The sequence below is a fragment of the Bubalus kerabau genome, chromosome 1 (genome assembly GCF_029407905.1).
Source record: "Bubalus kerabau isolate K-KA32 ecotype Philippines breed swamp buffalo chromosome 1, PCC_UOA_SB_1v2, whole genome shotgun sequence".
NCBI lineage: Eukaryota > Metazoa > Chordata > Mammalia > Artiodactyla > Bovidae > Bubalus > Bubalus kerabau.
The window spans coordinates 19,525,357-19,548,506 of record NC_073624.1 but is presented as its reverse complement, the minus strand read 5'-3'; the positions used below and the strand labels follow the sequence as shown (position 1 = coordinate 19,548,506).

At 43.9% G+C, this 23,150-nt stretch overlaps 1 protein-coding gene across 1 annotated transcript in view; it reads left to right on the top strand.

Annotated features, from left to right (window-relative positions):
- The window catches only part of LOC129644164 (antigen WC1.1-like), a 69,205-nt gene extending 51,333 nt beyond the window's left edge, over positions 1 to 17,872 (top strand). The window contains exons 8-20 of the mRNA XM_055569629.1: positions 358 to 672; positions 4,145 to 4,453; positions 4,545 to 4,862; positions 9,258 to 9,350; positions 9,431 to 9,745; positions 10,854 to 11,168; positions 11,515 to 11,556; positions 11,640 to 11,954; positions 12,207 to 12,239; positions 12,766 to 12,903; positions 13,290 to 13,379; positions 14,252 to 14,389; positions 17,345 to 17,872. Coding sequence (XP_055425604.1) covers positions 358 to 672; positions 4,145 to 4,453; positions 4,545 to 4,862; positions 9,258 to 9,350; positions 9,431 to 9,745; positions 10,854 to 11,168; positions 11,515 to 11,556; positions 11,640 to 11,954; positions 12,207 to 12,239; positions 12,766 to 12,903; positions 13,290 to 13,379; positions 14,252 to 14,389; positions 17,345 to 17,490 — 2,567 coding nt within the window. The 3' untranslated portion in view covers positions 17,491 to 17,872. The remainder of the gene's footprint in view (positions 1 to 357; positions 673 to 4,144; positions 4,454 to 4,544; positions 4,863 to 9,257; positions 9,351 to 9,430; positions 9,746 to 10,853; positions 11,169 to 11,514; positions 11,557 to 11,639; positions 11,955 to 12,206; positions 12,240 to 12,765; positions 12,904 to 13,289; positions 13,380 to 14,251; positions 14,390 to 17,344) is intronic.
- Positions 17,873 to 23,150: the final 5,278 nt, after the last annotated feature.

Sequence of the window (23,150 nt, the reverse complement as noted above, 5' to 3'; positions counted from 1 at the left end):
GCCAGCCCATATCTGTGACTCTGAACTCATTCAATTGCTCCTGGTAGAGATTAACATTTCAACTCTTTCTCAGATGCTGTGCAGAACTCTACAAATCAGAGGTTAACACTTCTGTCTCACCCTACTCAGTTGTGTAATATTTCCTGTTTTTGCCCATTTTCAACGTTATTATTCTCTTATCACTGCTGTAAGAAACCAGACTCAGGTGCTGCCCCAGTGCAATGACTCCTTGTCAGAACCAGGGGACTCTGAAGCCTCAGAGGAGAGCGCCCCCTACTGCTCAGGTGAAGGTCCCACAGGACAGAAGACCTTTATCCCCCTTGTAAATGCCCCGTTGTCCCATTTCTCTCTCCTCAGACAGCAGACAGCTCCGCCTGGTGGACGGAGGAGGTCCCTGCGCCGGGAGAGTGGAGATCCTTGACCAGGGCTCCTGGGGCACCATCTGTGATGATGGCTGGGACTTGGACGATGCCCGCGTGGTGTGCAGGCAGCTGGGCTGTGGAGCTGCCCTCAATGTCATGGGGTCTGCTCACTTTGGGGCAGGATCAGGGCCCATCTTGCTGGACACATTGAACTGCAGAGGAAAGGAATCCCACGTGTGGAAGTGCCCTTCCCGGGGCTGGGGACTGAACAACTGCAGCCATGAGAACGATGCAGGAGTCGTCTGCTCAGGTATGGTCAGTGTATTGCCCTGTGATGGCAGAGGAAAAGTGCCATGGAAGCTGGTGTCTGATCACTGGGGCAATAGGATATAGATGGGCTAGAGAGGACTGAGACAGACCCATCCTCTGTGAATGCACAAAGCTTCTGTGGGTGATGTGCTTCATATACTTTCCCGCTGTAAGTCTCTGCTATTTCTTCTCCCGTGATCTTACTGACATAGTAGATTAAACTATTCCAATGAAAACTGATCTTCATAATGAAGATGAAGATCAATCACATGAGATAGGAATTGATGGATTTGTGCCAAATTGCAAATCTCTTTTGAAATTTTAGATGTAAATATTCATAGGCCTTTGCAGGTAAGACCAGAGAACTTTGGATGAAGTGCTCTGAGTCATAGGTTCTCCTTTGATTTTTACTATCAGAGATTCTCTGCCCATTTTTTCTTTTAAGACATCTGTATAGGACAAAACTTTGGAAGAACACTTAGCCATACACTGACAAGTCAAAAGTGGAAGCAATACAATTTCTGTGTTTTATCATAAGAAATTATATAGTTTATACCTGATGACTTCAATGATTTAAGAGAATTGAATTTGGGGGTTTGTTCGATATGAATAGGAGTAATGGGACAGATGTAATTTTTGAAGAAGGTAGAAGAGAGTTATGGCAGCTGGGAGGGAGAGGGACTGTAATAGGAACTGAAAAAGGCACATGTGGGGTGTTCTGAGCAGCACTGATGGTCCAGGAGTGGTGGGAGGATGCTGTGTGTGCCTAAGGATGCAGGACGTCTGTACAGCAAGAGACCAGAGAAGGATATATTTTTATTATATTTAATATCCTTATCCACTGACATCAGCCTTCTATTCCACAAACTTTCTCGCAGTTTTCACACACATAATCTCCCACACAAATTTTAAAATCAAATAGAAAACAAAAAAAGTCTTAATTTGTCTCAGAAGAGTCTATCCTTATGTGTATAAGGCTTTTTTGATTATTCAGTGTATATTCGAGCATTTAACATATATCAGGGTACATAAAACAGCATATAACAAATATTTCTTTTGTGTTCTGCCTAATCTGTAATCTTATGGGGTTAATATAGCAACTAAAAAGTGTTGACTGAAAATGCTTTAATTAGAATGTGTTGCCTATGAGCAAACTCCCAACCAGACCAGACTAGGAGTTCTAACCTGTGTCTCTCTGGGGAGATGAAAGTGATAAATAATAAAAGGCAAGCAGACCATCTTCTCTCTCACCATTGTATAAGTGGTCAAGCTGATCCTTCAAGTCTTTAATTTCTTTTAGGTCTTTTCTGTTCTTTCCTGTTTTTCTGTAGTAGATTTTTATTTTGTTAGAATATTCTTTCTGAACCTTCAAAGTTCACATATTTATATAATCAGAATCCTTTACCAGAAAGAATTTCACCATGTACATAAATTATCATGAGCATACTTTGAAACCAGACAAGTGTGTTAAATAAAGTGTTTTATGTTGTGGGTTTCTTTTTTATTTGGATTACCTTCCTCTACCCAAAATACGGTCCCTGAAGTTCAAACCATGATCATGAGTTTTTTCTTTGGTCTCTCTCTCAGTTTCATACCCCATCCACTCCCCATTTAACCTACCACACACCCTACCCCACTCCACTCCTACAGAAGTTCTTCCCATTCATAATTTCCTTTGCACCCATTTGTGGTTCTTAAGATTGTTTTCTCTTGTCTGCAGTGGGAGAAATGGGAAAGGTGGCAGGGTGAAGTGGTTGATGGGAGGAGCACAGGGGATAAAATGTGTCAAAAACTTGTTGGACAAATATTTCCCCCAAATATTCTATCTTTCATCCATATTGAGGGTTTTGCAATTTGAAAATTTCTAAATTATGTATGGCTTATTTTGTCTCTGGGCTTCCCTCATAGCTCAGTTGGCAAAGAATCCACCTCCAGTGCAGGAGACCCCAGTTAGACCCCTGGATTGGGAAGATCCACTGGAGAAGGGATAGGCTATCCACTCCAGTATTCTTGGACTTGCCTTGTAGCTCAATTGGTAAAGAATCTGCCTGCAATGTGGGAGACCTGGGTTCAATACCTGGGTTGGGAAGATCCCCTGGAAAAGGGAAAGGCTACCCACTCCAGTATTCTGGCCTGGAGAATTCCATGGACTATATAGTCCATGGGGTCGCAGAGAGTCAGACATGACTGAGTGACTTTCACTTCACTTCACTATTTGCCTTCTGCTCTCTTCTTCTTACTCTCTTTCTTTACAGCATGGTATCTATTTCTCAAGAACCCAAATAGGAAAGGAACAAACAGCATATAGACAGGATTAAAATACTTTAACTCATCTTCACTCTTTAGCATTTCCTAAAGTTCACATATCTGCTGCTGCTACTGCTGCTAAGTCGCTTCAGTCGTGTCCAACCCTGTGCGACCCCATAGACGGCAGCCCACCAGGCTCCCCCATCCCTGGGATTCTCCAGGCAAGAACACTGGAGTGGGTTGCCATTTCCTTCTCCAATTCATGAAAGTGAAGTGAAAGTGAAGTCGCTCAGTCATGTCCAACTCTTAGCGATCTCATGGACTGCAGCCTACCAGGTTCCTCCGTCCATGGGATTTTCCAGGCAAGAGTACTGGAGTGGGTTGCCATTGCCTTCTCCATCACATGTCTAGTATGAAGTAATTAAAAACCTCAGCTGTTTTACATGCTCCCACTGAGAACTCACTGTCTCCCAGGTTCTTTGATAAATTCTAAGCTTTCAAGAAAGATGGCTATGACCAGCCCCTTCTCCTATGACTCTGAGCTTTCTTCCTATCCAAACTGATCTCTGGACAACTTTCCAAAATCAGGTCACCTAAGAAATTCTTGGAATTTTTCACTGTGAAAAATTTTAAGAAACGTGTGAAATATTGTTATAATGTCTAGCTTTCCTCCTGTTAAGCCAGAAGTCTGTCTACTGTCAGCGAGCACTCACAGATCCAGCCTGCATGATTTTCCTTATCTTCAGAGACTTAAGTGTTGGTTCCTGAGAGAAAACTGGCCAGTATTCTGGCCCCAGAAATCTCAGGATGGCCCTCTAACCTTGTGTGGCTCTTAGTCCTCTAACCTCTTGAGGCCCATGGATCTACTTCACTCTGGGTTAGTACAGCTCTGAACCTGAGCCTGGTGCCCACTACAGAGCAGTATCCTTGAGCTCTGTAGTTTCCAGGCCTCTAGATGAGGAATTCACATTCCTAATTAACCTCAAAATCCATGTTTTTGGAAATCAGCCATTTGAAACTGACCCTGAAAATCCTTCAGGGTTTCTTTTCAGAAACTTGGTCTTGAAAATACTTGCTCATGAAATTCTGAAAATAACTGTCCAATTCTCTTTCCAGGCACCACTCCTGGAAAAGAAAAAATTTCACATTATTGCCTGTGACATTGTTTCCAATTGCCAAACCAGGTCTATGGGCACTCACTGGATTTCTTGTTGTTGTTTTCTTAGGATTTGTGCGTCTGGTTGGAGACGACGGACCCTGCTCAGGACGAGTAGAAGTACGTCCTGGAGAAGACTGGACCCCAGTGTCTGATGGAAACTTCACTCTTCCCACTGCCCAGGTCATCTGTGCAGAGCTGGGGTGCGGCGAGGCTGTGTCTGTTCTGGGACACAAGCTCTTCAGAGAGTCTGATGGCCAGGTCTGGGCTGAAGAGTTCAGGTGTGAGGGGGAGGAACGTAAGCTCTGGTGGTGCCCCAGAGTGCCTTGTCCAGGGGGCACTTGTCACCACAGTGGCACTGCTCATGTTGTTTGTTCAGGTGAGATGCAGATCAGGACTAACCTCCCTGCACACTCTGTTCAGGTGAGAAAGTCATGTGATTTTGCTGAAACTCTGTCTTCTTCTACCAGCATACTCAGAAGTCCGACTCATGACAAATGGCTCCTCTCAATGTGAGGGGCAGGTGGAGATGAAGATTTCTGGACGATGGAGAGCACTCTGTGCCTCCCACTGGAGTCTGGCCAATGCCAATGTTGTCTGTCGTCAGCTCGGCTGTGGAATCGCCATCTCCACTCCCAGAGGACCACACTTGGTGGAGAGAGGTGACCAGATTTCCACAGTCCGATTTCACTGCTCGGGGGCAGAGTTCTTCCTGTGGAGTTGCCCTGTAACTGCCTTGGGTGGTCCTGACTGTTCCCATGGCAACATGGCCTCTGTGACCTGCTCAGGTAAGAGACAGGGAAGGGCTATTGGTACTTAGGATGCTCCTGGAGTGAAATGTCCCCAAGAGCAGAGAGTGAGGGAAAACTGGCTTTGGAAGATATTTCATGATGAAATATGGTGCTCCTCATTGTTCACTTATTTTTCAGGTTAGGGCAAGAAGTGTGAAGGGGAATAATATAATTTAAAGCAACATTGTTATTGACATATGATCATAGAAGACAGTGTATAAGCAATACATGTAGACTTCAGTCATGTACCCAGAGCAGCAAAGAACATTCCCAGCCCCAAGAGTCACTGTTGCCTCCAATAACTGGCCTCCCTCCTCTCCAGGGAAAACTGCTTATCTAACTTCTACTACCATAGAGGGTTTTATCAGTTTTTGAACTTTATATAAAATCATGCAGTGTGTTTTCTTTTGTGTGTGACTTCTTCGACTCAACATTATGTTTAGGATTCACTCATGATGTTGTTTATAGCAGTACTTTATTCATTTTTATTACTGTAGAATATTGCTTTCATTGATAACATGGCCATTAATCCATTCAACTGATGTTAGAAATTTGAGTTGTTTCCTGCTCTTGACTATTATAAATATGATGCTAGAATGTAGCATGACAATGACTTGGGGCGCAAATATATGTTACTTATTTTGTGTGTTTAACATTTGGTATTTTCTTTTTCTAAATGGTACAGGATCCTTTGATAAAGAAAGTTTTTAATTTGAAGGAAATATTAATATAACTTGCCAACTTTTCCCTGTATATTTAATACTTCTTATATCCCTTTAAAAAGAACTTTCCCTTCTCCAAGATCATGAAAATATTCTCTTAGAGTATCTTACAAAAGTTTCTTTTTCTCTTGCATATAATTGTATGTTCCTTCCGGGATTGATATCTGTGTAAGATGAGTCATGTTTCACATGGACATCCAATTCACTCAGAATCTTTTTCTGGAGAGACTTTTTTCCCCACTGCAGTACTACCTTTATCTTAAGCAGAAGAGTACATATGTCTGAGTCCTTTTAAAGACTCTGTATTCTGTTCCACTGTATCATTTGTCTATCTTTGCAGCAATACTGCATTTTCTTAATTACTATAACTTTATAATAAGTCTAGATAATTTTAATTTACAAGGGTTACTTTATATTAACTCCTTTAACTTTGTTCCTTTTCTTACTGACTGTGTTGGTCATTCTTGGTATTTTGTATTTTGTCTAAATTTTGGAATCTGCTTGTTATTTTTCACACTTCCTAAAAAATTAGCATAAGGGTATTTTGATTAAAATTAGATTTAATCTACACAGAAATTTGAGAATGACTGACCTTGACAATTTTGGATCTCTCAATTCATTGACATAATTTTTATTGTTGTTTAGTCACAAAGTTGCATCCAACTGTTTTGTGACCCATGGACTGCAGTCTGCCCAGGCTCCATTGTCCATGGGATCCCCAGGCAAGAATACTGGAGTGAGTTGCCATGCTCTCCTCCAGGGCTTCTTCCTGACCCAGATATTGAACCCACTTCTTCACTGGCAGGCAGATTCTTTACTACTGAGCCATCTGGGAAGCCATTGACATAATATATCCCTCCATTCAGCTAGGTCTTGAATTTCTCTCAGAAGTTTTGTCCACCTTCTTCTATATTTTTCCTAAGCATTTTATTTATTTTTTATGTTATTAGTATTTCTTTTATGGACGATGTCCTAGGAATGAATTATCTCTGACTTGTTTTCACCTTTTAACATTTTTTTTAAAATTTTGATGTAATTTGAGACACTGCAAAGTTAGAAGAATAATATAAACATTTCCAGATGACCTTTAACTGGAATCCCTCAATGCTAGTTTTTGGTTCATTCTGTCTCATTTCTCTCTGAACATATAAAATCTTTCTGGATTAGGTTGCTGTCATGATGTCCCTTTACCACTAAAATACTATGAGGAATTTCCTTATGTAACCACAGGTTCAGTCCAGTTCTCAGCTGATTGCAGCCCCAGATGATACCTAAGTGCAAGCACTGAAAGACCCCAAGACAGAACTGTTGAGTCTTTCCCAAATTACTGACTCAGGAAGTCTTAAGCAAAATGAAGTATATATTTTTTCCTCCAGTGGCTAAATTTTGGGGGGGAAATTTGTTACATAGCAGTATAACCAGGACACTTACCATGTGACCTGCAGTTAGGTTGGTGCAAAAGTAATTGCCATTTTGCATTGTTGAAATTTGCCATTTGATATTGGAATGTATTCTTAAATAAATGTGGTTATGTTACACATCATTTAATGTGTATTTCTTGCTTTTTATTTTGCTATGGTTTATTACTTGATGCTTATTTCATATGTATTTTAGATTATAGACATGATGTTAGACACAAAGCAATTTCAAGTGATTTTCTTATTCGAGTTCAAAATGGGTCATAAAGCAGCAGAGACAACTTGCAACATCAACAATGCATTTGGTCCAGGAACTGCTAATGAACATATAGTGCAGTGGTTGTTCAGGAAGATTTGCAGGGCTTCCCTGGTGGCTCTGTGGTAAAGAATCCGCCTGCCAATGCGGGAGACACGGGTTCAATCCCTAGTCCAGGAAGACGCCACATGCTGCAGAGCAGTTAAGCCTGTGCACCACAACTATTGAGCCTGTGCTCTAGAGCCTGGGAACCACAACTACTGAAGCCCAGAAGCCCTAGAGCTTGTTCTCCATAACATGAGAACCAACACAGTGAGAAGCCTGCACACTGTAACAAAGACTAGTCCCCACTCGCCACAACTAGAGAAAAGCCTGAGCAGCAGCAAAGACCCTGCAAAGCCAAAAATAAATAAATAATAAAGAATTTTTTTAAGAAATGAAGTTTTGCAAAGGAGATGAGAACCTTGAAAATGAGGAGTGCAATGGCCCGCCATTGAAAGTTGACAACAACCAATTACAGCAATCATCAAAGCTGATCCTCTTACAATTACATGAGAAGTTGCCTAAGAAATGAATGTTGACCTTTCTACAGTCGTTTGGCATTTGAAGCAAATGCTGAAAGGTGGAAAACCTTGATAAGTGGGTACCTCATGAGCTGACCACAAATCAAAAAACTGGTCATTTTGAAGCATCATATTCTCTTATTTTACACAACAACAATGAACCATTTCTCAATTGAATTGTGACCTGTGATGAAAAGTGGATTTTATATGACAACTGGCGATGACCAGCTCAGTGGTGGGACTGAGAAGAAGCTGCAAAGCACTTCCCAAAGCCAAACTTGCTGCCAGTCTGATCCACTACAGTTTTCTGAATCCCAGCAAAACCATTACATCTGGGAAGTATGCTCAGCAAATCACTGAGATGCACTAAAAACTGCAACACGTGCAGTTGGCATTGGTCAACAGAAAGGTGCCAATTCTTCTCCATGGCAACGCGTGGCCACACATCACACAAGCAATGCTTCATAAGTTTAATGAGTTGGCCTACCAAGTTTTGCCTCATCTGCCATATTCACCTGAACTCCTGTCAACTGAATACCACTTCTTCAAGCATCTCGACAACTTTTTGCAGAGAAAATGCTTCCACAACCAACAGGAGGCAGAAAATGCTTTCCAAGAGTTCATCAAATCCCAAAGCACAGCTTTACACTACAGGAAAAAACAAACTAATTTCTCATTGGCAAAAATGTGTTGATTGTAATGGTTCCTATTTTGATTAATAAAGATATGTCTGAGTCTAATTATAATGATTTAAAATTCATGGTCTGAAACCGCAGTGATGTTTGCACCAACCTAATAGAATATTTGTCCTCTGATCTTCTGTTTTAATAGCTGCCTTATGCTGATCTAATGTGCTTATACATTCATTCTTTAGTTCTTAAATTCAAATATTAAGTTTCTTAGCTCTAGAACTTTTATTTCTTTTTTGTTAAAATTTCTCTGCCAAGAAAAACATCTTGTCAATTAATCTTAAGAGCACTTTAATCAGGGCTATTTAAATTCTCTGTCAGATAACTCTAATAGTTGAGTATTTGGGTAATTTTTGGCAATATCTTCTTTTTCCTTTTGGTTTTCCATTTGATGTCTTTTATATGAGTTTTTCCCCTTCTGTTAGCAACAGACAACGGAAGATGAAAACTTTTAGAAATCTTTCAGAAAAGATTTTGTTTTGTTTCTTCTATTTAGATATAGATTTAGGTATAGAACCCACTATTTAACTCGTTCTCAGTGTAAAGCTTGGCTTAAACAAAAATTGTGGCAGTGTCAGAAGCAGACCTCTGCTTGGAGAAACTGAGCTCTATACTAACTTCACTGCTGTTACAGCTTTCATCTCAAACTCCATCACTAGGTTATTATTTAGTTTAATTCAGTTTCCTGTTCTTCAACCCAGAAGATCCCTGATCCCTGATCCCTGATCATTGCTGTTTCTGCAGGAAACCAGACCTGGGTGCTGCCCCAGTGCAACGACTCCATGTCTGAACCAGCAGGCTCTGCGGCCTCAGAGGAGAGCGCCCCCTACTGCTTAGGTGAGAGTCCCACAGGACAGAAGATGCTACTCAACCCCTGAGGTCACCACCACCCCATCGTCCCATTTCTCTCTCCTCAGACAGCAGACAGCTCCGCCTGGTGGACGGGGGTGGTCCCTGCGCTGGGAGAGTGGAGATCCTTGACCAGGGCTACTGGGGCACCATCTGTGATGACGGCTGGGACCTGGACGATGCCCGCGTGGTGTGCAGGCAGCTGGGCTGTGGAGAAGCCCTCAATGCCATGGGGTCTGCTCACTTCGGGGCAGGATCAGGGCCCATCTGGCTGGACGACCTGAACTGCACAGGAAAGGAGTCCCACGTGTGGAGGTGCCCTTCCCGGGGCTGGGGGCGGCACGACTGTAGACACAAGGAGGACGCCGGGGTCATCTGCTCAGGTCTGTGCTGCACACTGTCCACAGGCTGGGAGAGGGGTGGGACCCTGGAGGACAGGGGTCTGAGCACTGATGGAGAGATGCTGAAAGGACCAGAGAAGGAGGCTTCCTCCCATGGAGCCTGTCTTTCCAACAGACATGAAGACTGGGTGCTTTCACTTCCTCCTGAGGCAGCTGAGATTCTGATCCCAGCTGAGATGCTGATCCTTTATTCTCAATAGTGTTTCCTGACAGAGCTGTTTCTTACAGTTAACACTTGAAAGCAGGGCTCACTCTGCAGTTATCTGTGGAAGTAACACCCGGAAATCCTAGGCTTCCCAGGTTGTGCTAGTGGTAAAGAACCTGCCTGCCATTGCAGGAGATGTAAAAGATGTGGGTTCAGTCCTTGGGTTAGGAAGATCCCCTGGAGGAGGGCATGGCATCCATTCCAGTATTCTTGCCTGAGAATCCCATGGACAGAGGAGCCTGACATAGTGAAAACTCATATTTTTCCTTTACAGTTCTGTTTGCTAGGATTCTGAAGAGAGTCTCCGTGGGCCAACATCCCAGTGTCCACAGGGCTGTGTTCTTCCTGGAGTCTCTGGGCAGAACTCTTTTCCCAGCCTTTTCTGGTTTCCCATGTGGCCTCATTTCTTGGCTCAGAGCCCTCTTTATTCTTCTTCTTCAGACAACAGTGCCTTTCCAACCGTTCTCCCTCACTCACATTTCCCTCTGACTGGAGCTGGGAAAGATGATGCATTTCTCAGAATAGCGAGTTTAAAGATGTGTAAGGCTGGGCTCACATGGTTAATCCACAATATTTGAGTTTTATGTCTCCATCCCAAGGTCCTTATTAATCATGTCTGTAAAATCTCTTTTGAAATGTAAGGTAACTGTCACATGTTCGGGGATTAGGTTGTGGACATCTCTGGGGGTCCATTATTCTGTCAACCACCTCACTGTCCACATCATTTTCTGTTCTTTTAGAAGTTTTGTCAGGAATCAGGATTCAGCTCCCATCACTGCAGCTGCCCAGTTTGGTCTTCCCGTCACTATTTCTGGGGGAGAGGAAAACCCAGAGCTCTGAGTGGAATGCTCACTGTGTCTCCTGTCTCCTCCCTTTCGATCTTAGAGTTCCTGGCCCTCAGGATGGTCAGTGGGGACCAGGAGTGTGCTGGGTGGCTGGAAGTTTTCTACAATGGGACTTGGGGTAGTGTCTGCCGCAGCCCCATGGATGATGTCACCGTGTCCATCATCTGCAGTCAGCTTGGCTGTGGGGACAGCGGAAGTCTCAACACCTCTGTTGGTCTCAGGGAAGGTTCTAGACCCCACTGGGTAGATGGAATCCAGTGCCAGAGAACTGACCCTTCTCTCTGGCAGTGTCCTTCTGACCCTTGGAATTACAACTCATGCTCTCCAAAGGAGGAAGCCTACATCTCGTGTGCAGGTGACTTACTGTCTGTTTCTGTGTCACTCCCAACCATGTAGGATGTCATTAGTATGATTTCATATTTTCAAATCTAACTGATGGGTTTTGGTTGAGTCTACAAAATGTAGGTGTATGTTTGTATTTGTCTCTGTGTCTGTTTGTTTGCTGTTGTTATGGTAAACAACTAATTAGATAAAGTAAATTCAGCTGCTGATAACATGCAGTGAACCTCTCAGCCAAGTAGATGATGAAGCTTCTGTGGTCTCTTGTCATTTGACTGTGACAAAAAAACCTTAGATACTCATGTCTGGGGAGAAGACCTCCCCCAGCTATTCCTGATCCACTGTATCCCTGTTGTTTGCAGTAAGAAGACCCAAGAGCTGTCCAACTGCTGCCCCCTGCACAGGTATGTCAGCCCCCTCCCCTGTGGCTTCCATGGGCTCCTTCCTCCCACCAGGGCAGTCACAGGAGGGGCTGCTGCCTTTTCAGACAGAGAGAAGCTCCGGCTTAGAGGAGGAGAGAGCGAGTGCTCAGGGCGGGTGGAGGTCTGGCACAGCGGCTCCTGGGGCACTGTGTGTGATGACTCCTGGAGCCTGGCAGAGGCCGAGGTGGTGTGTCAGCAGCTGGGCTGTGGCCAGGCCCTGGAAGCCACGCGGGCCGCGACATTCGGCCCTGGAAATGGGAGCATTTGGCTGGACGATGTGCAGTGTGGGGGCCGGGAGTCCTCCCTGTGGGACTGTGCTGCGGAGCCCTGGGGGCAGAGCGACTGCAAGCACGAGGAGGATGCTGGTGTGAGGTGCTCTGGTGAGTGAGGGGCTCAGGGTTCACCCTGGGTGAGCCGGGGCAGCACAGGGGCACTGGGCTGGACCGGGCGTGGTAGGGAGTTTGTATTCAGACAGTGTCCAGGTCCTAGGGCCCTGATCTATGATGCAGAAGCTGGGAGGACTGGACACTGATGTTGTGGAGACTGAGGGGTGATTTCAGGCTCAGGACGGAAAAGGTTTGCCCTGTGTTCTGGCCAATTCTTCTTCCCCACACTACTGTTTTTCTCTTTAGGTGTAAGGAAAACATTGCCCACGACTACAGCAGGTACTGTGATCCATCCACGGGCAAGGGAGAATACTCAGTACTGGGGACCTGTTCCGAATAAGAAAGAGTCTGAGGAGCCGTGGCTGTTGGGGAGCAGCCAGGGCATTACACTGGAGAAATCCCGTGCCTTGATGTCCAGGGTCAAATATTCTCATGCCTGGGGTCCAAGGAAGTCTGGTTTCCATGTTATAGAATCTAAGGAACTCCCACCTGACCTTGAGTGTTGCTCCTCATCAGAGAGGTGCAGGTCCCTGGACTGTTTGATGTTCTATTTCCTGAAGCCCAAGGAGAAGGGATGAGCTGGGTCCTCAGAGGCTGTCTCAGCAGGGCAGCTCCCTGACAATCCCCATCTCTGCCTCGGGGCCACACTGGCCAGAGTGGAGTCGACTTGTCTCAGGACAAGACCCGGGGGAACCCTGACACTGTCTGAGGCTGAGACGCCATTGTCCAGAGCTCCTGAAAATGCTGACACAGAGATTTCTCTGTGCCCAAGACTATCTCCAGCCCTTTTTCCTTTTCTCCTTAGGGACCAGAACAACCTCAAATCCTCTCCCTGGCATCTTCTCCCTGCCTGGGATCCTCTGCATCATCCTGGGGGCCCTTCTCTTCCTGGTCCTCATCATCTTGGTGACTCAGCTACTCAGAAGGAGAGCAGAGCGCAGAGGTGGGCTGCAGGGGGAACTGGGGACGAGGGAGAGTGTGTGGAGGCGGGAGATGGGGCAGGTGTGAGGAGGGGAACCTGGGCCAGCTACTGTTCTGAGTTGCAGACTCCATGTGCTCCGTGCTGAGCTCTAAGGGCTGAGTAGACAGAGCTTCTTAGGACTGGGGTGTGAACTCTCATAAGTCATGGCCTCTCCTGTGGGACCAGACAGAGTTGGCACTAAGCTGTAATCAGGGTCAGACGAGGGGAGAAGGTGCTGACATGGTGCATGGGGTAGGAGATGATGCTGAGGTCCTGGCAGCCCCCATGTGAGCACCAGGGAGATGAAGGTGGGCTGGCTGGATCGGGGTATCTGGGAAGCTTCTCTGACCTGCTGGGGGATCTCTCAGCTTTATCTAGCTATGGAGATGCTCTTGCTGAAGCTGTGTATGAGGAGCTCGATTACCTTCTGACCCAGAAGGAAGGTCTGGGCAGCCCAGGTGAGTGTCTCTGTCTGCTCTCCTGGGATCTCTGGTTGTCACCACCCACTGGCTGTGCACATCTTCTCAGCATCTGCAGACCCCATGTGTGCCCCAGGCTCACAGAGACGGCTCCTCCAAAGAGGCAGGATGGCCTCTCAGAGCCTCGTGACCTCCCAGCCTCTGTCTACACTGCCAAAGCGAGGCTTGTCCCTTCTCAGCCTTAACACAGGTCCCGTGGGTGTGGGGAAGAAAAATTCTGTGTGTTGTGTGATGTTTGTCTCCACATGAGGCTTTCCGTCAGATTTTTCACTGACTAAACTGCCGTATTACACCAGGGATGGTGAGGACAACAGTGACTACAGATCCGCTCCAGGAAATAGAGGTGGACCTGCCTCGGCTGGGCTCTGGGGAGGAGAGTTTCCCTCATAGAGAGGAGATTTAAGGGGAATGGTTTTCCTTTGATGGACCAGAGGCATCCCTTGTGTCCAGATGGGGTTCGTCCTTCTTCACTGGCTGTTCTGTGATGTCTCATGTTGGGGCTGGTCTCTCTGTGTCCAGAATCACCACAGGCACACAATGTTTTTAAAAAAATAACATCTGTAAAGCACAATTTGTCAAAATACTTTAGCAATGCTCAGTGGTGAAAGAGTTGCTTTGAGATATGTAGTTTCCACCAGAAAATATTTAGATATGTAAAATCGTGTTTTGGCTTATGGGCACATCAAAAGGAAACATGGTCTTAGAGAAAAAAGTCTTTTAAAGCAAGGAGTGATTGGTGCCTCTATTCAGAAACTCAGAAACTCTGGGTTAGAAGGTATCTTAGGTATTCCCCAGAACAACCCACTTACTGTGGTTTCATCCACTCCCTTGTCTGCTCTTGGAACCCCCAGATCAGAGGACTGATGTCCCTGCTGAAAATTACGATGATGCTGAAGAAGTACCAGTGCCTGGAACTCCTTCTGCCTCTCAGGGGAGCGAGGAGGAGGTGCCCCCAGAGAAGGAGGATGGGGTGAGGTCCTTTCAGACAGGTGAGTGGGGTCAGTTCATCCCCTGCAATCTTTCTATCTGAAAAGAGTGAATTTGTGCTCCTCAATGTCCAGGCCTCCCTAGAGATTCAAAATATAGGTAATCTCATATATTTGGTAGCATCATCTTGAACATATGCCATATTTAATGCTGTCAGACTCCTTGCAAGGAGTGAGGAATCACTCCGCTTTTTGGCATTTATGTCTCCATAATGTGACATAAACTTATCACTTTATATGTGATATACTTGCATGAAGATTTATAAATTATGGAATTTCCTGGTTTTCCAGAGGTTAGGATTCTGCATTTTCACTGCTAGGGCCTAGGTTCAACCCTGGTCAAGGAACTAAGATCCCGCAAGCATTGTGTCATGGCTGAAAGAGAAACTTATCAATTAATTCAACATGTTTAAAAGAAAGCTAAGCGCTGAAGAATTGATGCTTTTGAACTGTAGTGTTGGAGAAGACTCTTCCGAGACCCTTGGATGGCAAGGAGATCAACCCAGTCAATTTAAAGGATTTCAACCTTGAATATTCATTGGTAGGACTGAGCTGAAGTAGAAGCTCCAATACCTTGGCCACGTGATGCAAAGAACTGACTCCTTAGAAAAGACCCTGATGCTGGGAAAGATTGAAGGCAGGAGGAGAAGGAGATGACAGAGGATGAGATGGTTGGATGGCATCACCGACTCGATGGATATGAGTTTGAGCAAGCTCTGGGAGTTGATGATAGACAGGGAAGCCTGATGTGCTGCAGTCCATGGGGTCACAGAGAGTCAGGCATGACTGATTGACTGAACTGAACTGAATCAAATTCAAAGGTGGAACAAATGTTTTAATAATATCTTTGCAGGGTCACATACATGAAGGCAAACTATTCAATATCACAGTAATCCAGGTCTATGCCGAATCAGTAATGCTGAAGAAGCTGAAGTTGCCATTCTATGAAGGCCTACATGACCTTTTAGAACTATCACCTACAGAAGATGTCCTTTTGATTATAAGGGACTGGAATGCAAAAGTAGGAAGTCAAGAGATACCTGGAGTAAGAGCCAAATATGGCCATGGAGTACAAATGAGGCAAGGCAAAGGCTAATAGAGTTTTGCCAAGAGAACGCACTGGTCATAACAAACACCCTTTTCCAACAACACAAGAGAGGACTCTACACATGGACATCATCAGATGGTCAGTACCGCAATCAGATTAATTATATTCTTTGCAAACAAAGATGGAGACACTCTATACTGTCAGCAAATACAAGATCAAGAGCTGACTGTGGCTCAGATCATGAACTCCTTATTGCCCAATTCAGACTTAAATTGAAGAAAGTAGAGAAACCCACTAGACCATTCAGGTATGACCTAAATCAAATTCCTTATGATTATACAGTAGAAGTGACAAATAGATTCAGGGGATTACGTCTGATAGGCAGAATGCCTGATGAATTATGGATGGAGGTTCGTGACATTGTACAGGAGGCAGGGATCAAGACCATCCCCAAGAAAAAGAAATGTAAAAAGGCAAAATGGTTGTCTGAGGAGGCCTTACAAATAGTTGAGAAAAGACGAAAAGTGAAAGCAAAGGAGAAAAGGAAAGATATATCCATTTGAATGCAGAGTTCCAAAGAATAGCAAGGAGAGATAAGAAAGCCTTCCTCACTGATCAATGCAAAGAAACAGAGGAAAACAATGGAATGGGAAAGACTAGAGATCTGGTCAATACAATTACAGATACCAAGGGAATATTTCATGCAAAGATGGGTACAATAAAGGACAGAAATGTTATGGACCTAACAGAAGCAGAAGATATTAAGAAGAGGTGGCACGAACACACAGAAGAACTATACAAAATAATCTTCATGACCCAGATAATCATGATGGTGTGATCACTCACCTAGAGCCAGATATCCTGGAATGTGAAGTCAAGTGGGCCTTAGGAAGCATCACTCTGAACAAAGCTAGTGGAGGTGATGGAATACCAGTTCAGTTCTTTCAAATCCTAAAAGACAATGCTGTGAAAGTGCTGCACTCAATATGCCAGCAAATTTGGAAAACTCAGCAGTGGCCACAGGACTGGAAAAGGTCAGTTTTCATTCCAATCCCAAAGAAAGGCAATGCCAAAGAGTGTTCAAACCACCACACAATTGCACTCATCTCACACGCTAGCAAAGTAATGCTCAAAATTCTCCAAGCCAGGCTTCAGCAGGACATGAACTGTGAAATTCTAGATGTTCAAGCTGCACTTAGAAAAGGCAGAGGAACCAGAGATCAAATTGCCAAAATTCGCTGGATCATCGAAAAAGCAAGAGAGTTCCAGAGAAACATCTATTTCTGCTTTATTAACTACGCCAAAGCCTTTGACTGTGTGTCACAATAAACTGATAGTTCAGTAGCTGCGAGAAGACACTCATTCTCTAGAAAAGAGTATTTCTCCATTTGAGGGTCTGTGTAGTTTCTGGGGAGGAGATACCTGTGGGTGCACCTGTGATACTATTTGTGGACATTTGGGGACAGGAGTCAAGTCAACTAAGAGCAGACTTGGGTTGTGAGTGAGGAATTCAGATTTTTCCTGTCTCCAGTCTCCCTCTTATTGTGAATTTGCATCTATCACCTGTGAAAGGAGAACATTTAAATTCCTTTTTATGATTCTTACCGTTGCTGGGCATCTCCTTGGTATTGTGTTGCCTGGAAGAGTTCTCCCAGAGCTCCTGAGCACAGGTCTCCTGTGATGCAGGATTTCCCCATGCACTGAGGTCCAGGAGATCACATGAACTGGATCTGAGAGGACAGCTGGGATCCATCCTCACTGGAACTCATGTGAAATAGCCTGAGCCTCCCTCCCCACACCTGGGTCCCAGGGATGTTTTGTCATAAGCACTTGCTTGACTCCCTTCCACCAGAGGGTTCTGTCCCATCCTCGTGCCTCAGTTCTAATCAAACTTCTCTTTTCTACTTCAGGCTCTTGTCTGAACTTCTCCAGAGAGGCAGCTGATCCTGGGGAAGGAGAAGAGAGCTTCTGGCTGCTCCAGGGGAAGAAAGAGGATGCTGGGTACGATGATGTTGAACTCAGTGCCCTGGGAACATCCCCAGTGACTTTCTCGTGATGCTGTATTTAATATGAGATCAAGCCTCAGATATTCTAATTGCCTGTATTTCAATAGAGTAGTGCTGACCTGGAATTGTGGAATATGAAAATTGCCCAAAATGAAATATTCTGAATAAATTAACTTTTTGCTGTGCTGTTAATTTAGCAAGCTCCATGTCAAATGCTTTTAGAGGATTGGTCCTCAAATGCCATCTTTCTCAAAGGAAATGCAAGATTAGTTGGCTGACCTGTTTTCTCACTTGTCTTAGAGGCTAATGTGGGCATTCTCACAAGTGCTCCAGGTCACTCTTATTTCGAAAAGGATGTAAACTTGGCCTACATTCTCTCACTCCTTCCTAACAAGATGAACTCATGGAAAAACAAAACAAAATAAAACAGTTCTAAACACCTCTGAGATGTCACATCACCAGTTTGTAACTTGTTCTTGGACACCAGCCTGGTATGAATTTCAAAGCAGAAGGTTGGCTGGTGGAAGAGAATGGCTACAGCTTTCCTTATCCTGCCTCAATATTCACAGGGCAATTAATAATCTAACTGTACATAACTACCTCTTCTTTTTTCATCTCTCTTTTATTTCTTTAATGGATACAGACACCTCTTTGCTCATCTCCCATGTCTATTTGATTATCCAAATTTTATAAATCCATTCTTTCTTCTCTATATCTTCCTACTATTTCTTTAGGATGGTGCTATTTCTTGTCTCTCCAAGTATCTCTCCTTTTAAGTGAATTATATCAGTTCATATATATCTTCAAGTTGATGGAAGGCAAATTGGTGCTCACCCACACCCTATATTCAGATGGGACTAGAAGGCAAGAAAGTGGAGACTTAGGCAGAGGGGATCCAAAAGAATGAATGTAGATAGAAAGATCAGGAACATTTGGCTATTTATGTTTCAGAGATATGGATGGAGGCATCTGACATGACTGATCTCTTAGAGGAAGAATTTCAGACCAAGGGGCTTCTTTGAAAACATGTATTTTTCAGATGTTTCAAGGTTGCTTAAACAGTGTCAGACTTTTTTTTTTTTTTTTTTTTTTTTGGCTCCAAAATCACTGCAGATGGTGATTGCAGCCATGAAATTAAAAGACGCTTACTCCTTGGAAGGAAAGTTATGACCAACCTAGATAGCATATTCAAAAGCAGAGATATTACTTTGCCAACAAGGGTCCATCTAGTCAAGGCTATGGTTTTTACAGTGGTCATGTATGGATGTGAGAGTTGGACTGTGAAGAAAGCAGAGTGCTGAAGAATTGATGCTTTTGAACTGTGGTGTTGGACAAGACTCTTGAGAGTCCGTTGGATTTCAGGGAGATCCACCAGTCCATCCTAAAGGAGATCAGTCCTGGGTGTTCATTGGAGGGACTGATGCTGAAGCTGAAACTGCGATATTTTGGCCACCTCGTGCGAAGAGTTGACTCATTGGAAAAGACCCTGATGCTGGGAGGGATTGGGGGCAGGAGGAGAAGGGGACGACAGAGGATGAGATGGCTGGATGACATCACTGACTCAATGGACATGAGTTTGGGTGAACTCCGGGAGTTGGTGACGGACATGGAGGCCTGGCGTGCTGTGATTCATGGGGTTGCAAAGAGTGGGACAGGACTCAGTGACTGAACTGAACTGAAAAAGTAATTGTGATCATGGTGTGACTCCTCAGTGCAGAGAGAGCTGTCATGAAGAAGTGACAAAGTAAAGATTGCGTTTACACAGCACTACCCCCGCAACCCCGCTGCCCCCCACCCCTATCCCCACCCCCGGCCAATTCCATTGTGAACATGTGGACAAGCTGCTGCACTAATATAAAACTTGAGAGTGCTGGCCTGGTTGAGAGCTGGACCCACCCAGTTACTTGGTTGATGACTCTGGATGGTTTCTAGGGCTCCAACCTACACTCACCCTTGCAGTCTTCATAGTTCTAGGCTGTGCTTGGGGATGGAAAGATGCCCAGGGCTTCTTCCAGGTCAGCTCACATGTCTATTCCCTTGGGAAGTGATGAAATAAATGACAAATGATGAAATAAGGCACACACATGAAGAAGCTCAGTGAACTCCAAGAAAGCACAGATAAACAATAAAATTCATTAAGACAATATATGAAGAAAATAAGATTTTAAAAAATTTCTCATCATCATTATTATTGTTTTTAATTTTTGGTTGCATGAGTCTTTGTTGCTGCACATGGGCTTTCTCTAAATGCAGCAAGCAGGCACTATTCTTCTCTGTGGACAGCAGGTTTCTCCATTCATGGCCTTCTCTTATTGTGAACAGGTTCTAGGCACCCAGGCTTCAGGGGTTGCAGCATCGCCTCCTATTTGTGATTTGTGGGTCCTAGAGCTCAGGCTCAGTAATTATTGAGCTAGGGCTCAGTAATTGTTGAGCTAGGGTGTTACTTCACAGAATAAATTCAGAGTTTTTTTCAAAACAGAGATAGAAACCATAAAAAAGGAAGTAAACAGGGAGTTTGCTGATGGTTTAGTGGTTAGGATTCAATGCATTTGCTGCTGTTGCCTGGATTCAGTCCCAGTAGGGGAACTGAGATCCCTTAAGCTTTGCAGTGAGGCAAAGAGAATAACAAAAGAAACAAAACAGAAAAATGAACCAAACAGAGATTCAGTTGCTTGAGATTCAGTTGCTTAAGATTCAGTTCAGTTCAGTGGTTCAGTCATGTCCGACTCTTTGCGACACCATGGACTGCAGCACACCAGGCTTCCCTGTCCATCACCGACTCTTAGAGCTTGCCCAAACTCATGTCCATTGAGTCAGTGATGCCATCATCCGACCGTTTCATCCCCTGTCGTTCCCTTGTCCTCCTGCCCTCAATCTTTCGCAGCATTAGGGTCTTTCCTAATGAGTTAGTTCTTCGCATCAGGTTGTCAAAATATTGGAGTTTCAACTTCAGCATAAGTCCTTCCAATGAATATTCAGGACTGAATTCCTTTAGGATGGACTGGTTAGATCAGTTGCTTAAGACTAATATGAATGAAATGCAACAAAATGAAAAATGCTACCTAGAGCATCAACAACAACAGCAATAGACTCTGTAACTTAGAAGGCAGGACCATTGAGATTACCCAGCCAGGGGACAAAGAAGAAGAGGAATGAAAAAGAGTGAAAGAACCTGTGTGAGCTCTGGGGTAACATTCACAGAAACAACCTGCACATTATTGGAGTCCCAGAAGGACAAGAGAGGGAGAAAGGGACACAGATTGTACTTAAAGAAATAATACCAGATAAGTCCCAAATCTGATGAGATTTAGACATCCAAGTACATGTAGCTAATAGATCACTCTTCAGAGTTGATTCAAATGATCATCCCCAAGACACATTGCTTGTAATCAAGAAAAATAATTTTACAAGCAGCAAGAGAAAAGTGCTACTGCTGCTTCTAAGTCACTTCAGTCATCCGACTCTGTGAGACCCCACAGACGGCAGCCCACCAGACTCCCCCGTCCCTGGGATTCTCCAGACAAGAACACTGGAGTGGGTTGCCATTTCCTTCTCCAAGAGAAAAGTAAATGCTCACAAAAAAGAAATTCCCTTAAAAATATCAGTGGACGTTTTAGTAGAAACCTGACTGTCCAGGAGAGAAAGGATGATATATTCAAACTTATGAAAAAAAAAAAAAAAAAAAGCCTATCACCCAAGTATACTTTTCTCAGGAAGGTTGTTTTTCATAAATGAAGATGATATAAAGACTTTCCCAAACAAACAACAGTTGAGGGGATTCACCAACATTAGGCTTGTCTTACAAGATTGCTGAGGGGAGTTCCTCAAACTAAATGAGGATGCTAATTTTTATATTAAAGAAGTGAAAATATGCAACAGACTTGTAAAGGTAAATACTGAATCCAATTCAGCATACTCTGACACTGTAATATGGTAGTGTGCTAATCAGGTAGCTTTCGTCTAAAGAAAGTATTAAAATAGCTAAAAAGAGAAATATTTTGTTAGTGGATATACAATATAGAGAGAGGTAAATTGTGACATCAAAAACAAAATGCGTAGAAGGGGATAAAAAGGTAGAGCTTTTGCATGTCATTGGAATTAATTTGTTATCAGTGTAGTATTTACTGTTGTCCCTCTAAGATGTTTTATGTGAGCCATGTGGCAACAAAAATGTAAAAACCTACAGTAGATTCACAAAAAGTAACAAGAAGGGACTCAAAGAGCAACAGTATCCAAATTTATCAGTTCACAGTTCTAACTGTTGTGCAGAACAGTTGAGTTGTCCTGGTCTCCACATCATCTTTCAAGATCAGCCAAAGAGGACTCCTTAGAAAAGTGAAAGACTAATTAAGCTGTCTGTTATTTTAAGCCAAAGAAATCTTTGGGCACCTCATCTCCTTCCTTATGTCATATAGATGGTGCAGCTGCATTTTTTAATCGAAAATTTTCTTCCTGTGATATTGCTGTGTGGTTTTAATGAAAAAACTGCCAATGGTAAATCATATGAATATCCTGTCTCCTCACTTGGGTTTGATTAAGACTTATTAAGAAGCCACATGCAGGTACTTTGTGGTTTGTCTTGTGTATCCTTAGAGATAGAGATTTGCAGTGTTCGTTGTGACATATTTGTTGGTGATAGCTGTTTGTTTATGAAAATCAAATTTTGCCTTGCTAATTGCCAGAAACATTTGTCTTTAAAACAAAAATATTAGCTAAATGATGTTCTCAGAAAGATTTCTTTATATTTAAGACAATTTATCTTCAATACTTAGTACAGTGCCATTCAGCCATTCAATAAATATTAGCTGAGCATCTGTGAAGTTACAGAGAGGGGAAATATAGAGCTTATACACAGGCACAGGCCTCACTCCAATCCTGGGCCCTGGCAAGGCCTCAGACAATGCTTGCAGACTGCAGGCACCTTGGTTAGCATGCCCAGATTGGGAAGCATTCGATGACAAGGAAAAGAGGTCTGTTCACAGAGTCTTTGATGTTAAAGGAGGAACACATTTTGCTGTATTTCCAGTGTTCTTAGGCTGGTCTGCGGGCAGGACTCAGCTGCACCAAAGCTCCATGTGCAATAGAGCCTCAGTTCATAGACTTTGAGTCTGGGCAATCACTCAGGCTTTGAACTCTGAGTGCCACCCCAGAGGCACTAACCTTAGGTTTAAGTGGTTTAAGAATCACCACCCACAAGAACTCAATAGCTCTGCAGTTGGTAATTACATCAGCTCTGAGCAGAGGTGAGTTAATCATGAAGTTAATGAAGCATGTTCTTCAGAGCCTCTCCTTGCACCAGCCCCTTCCAAGTCCTGAGGGGGGCCCTAGGGCTGCGGCTGAAGCAGAGAGGACTCTATGATCCTTGCCCCCTCACCGTGTCTTCTGCCTGCCTTTTGCCTGTGGAAAACTTTAGTCAAAGAATATGTTGAATTGGAGAAGCGAGAAATGTGGAAACAAAGAAAAACAGTCAGAGGAGACTAAATAATAATAATGTAGTCATTAAGCACAGTCAAGGACCTTTAGTTCTTTCTCAAGGGTTATAGATGATATTCTGAGCCGTGTCCTGTGAGCTGTCTTATAGACACAAAACACCAGGTGGAGCAGTGGACTACATGATGACCACACTGTACCCAGGACTTGAGCGTCCACAATTCTGAGAACTGACCACAAAGACATGGGAACAAGTACACCCAGGCACTAAAGATCAACT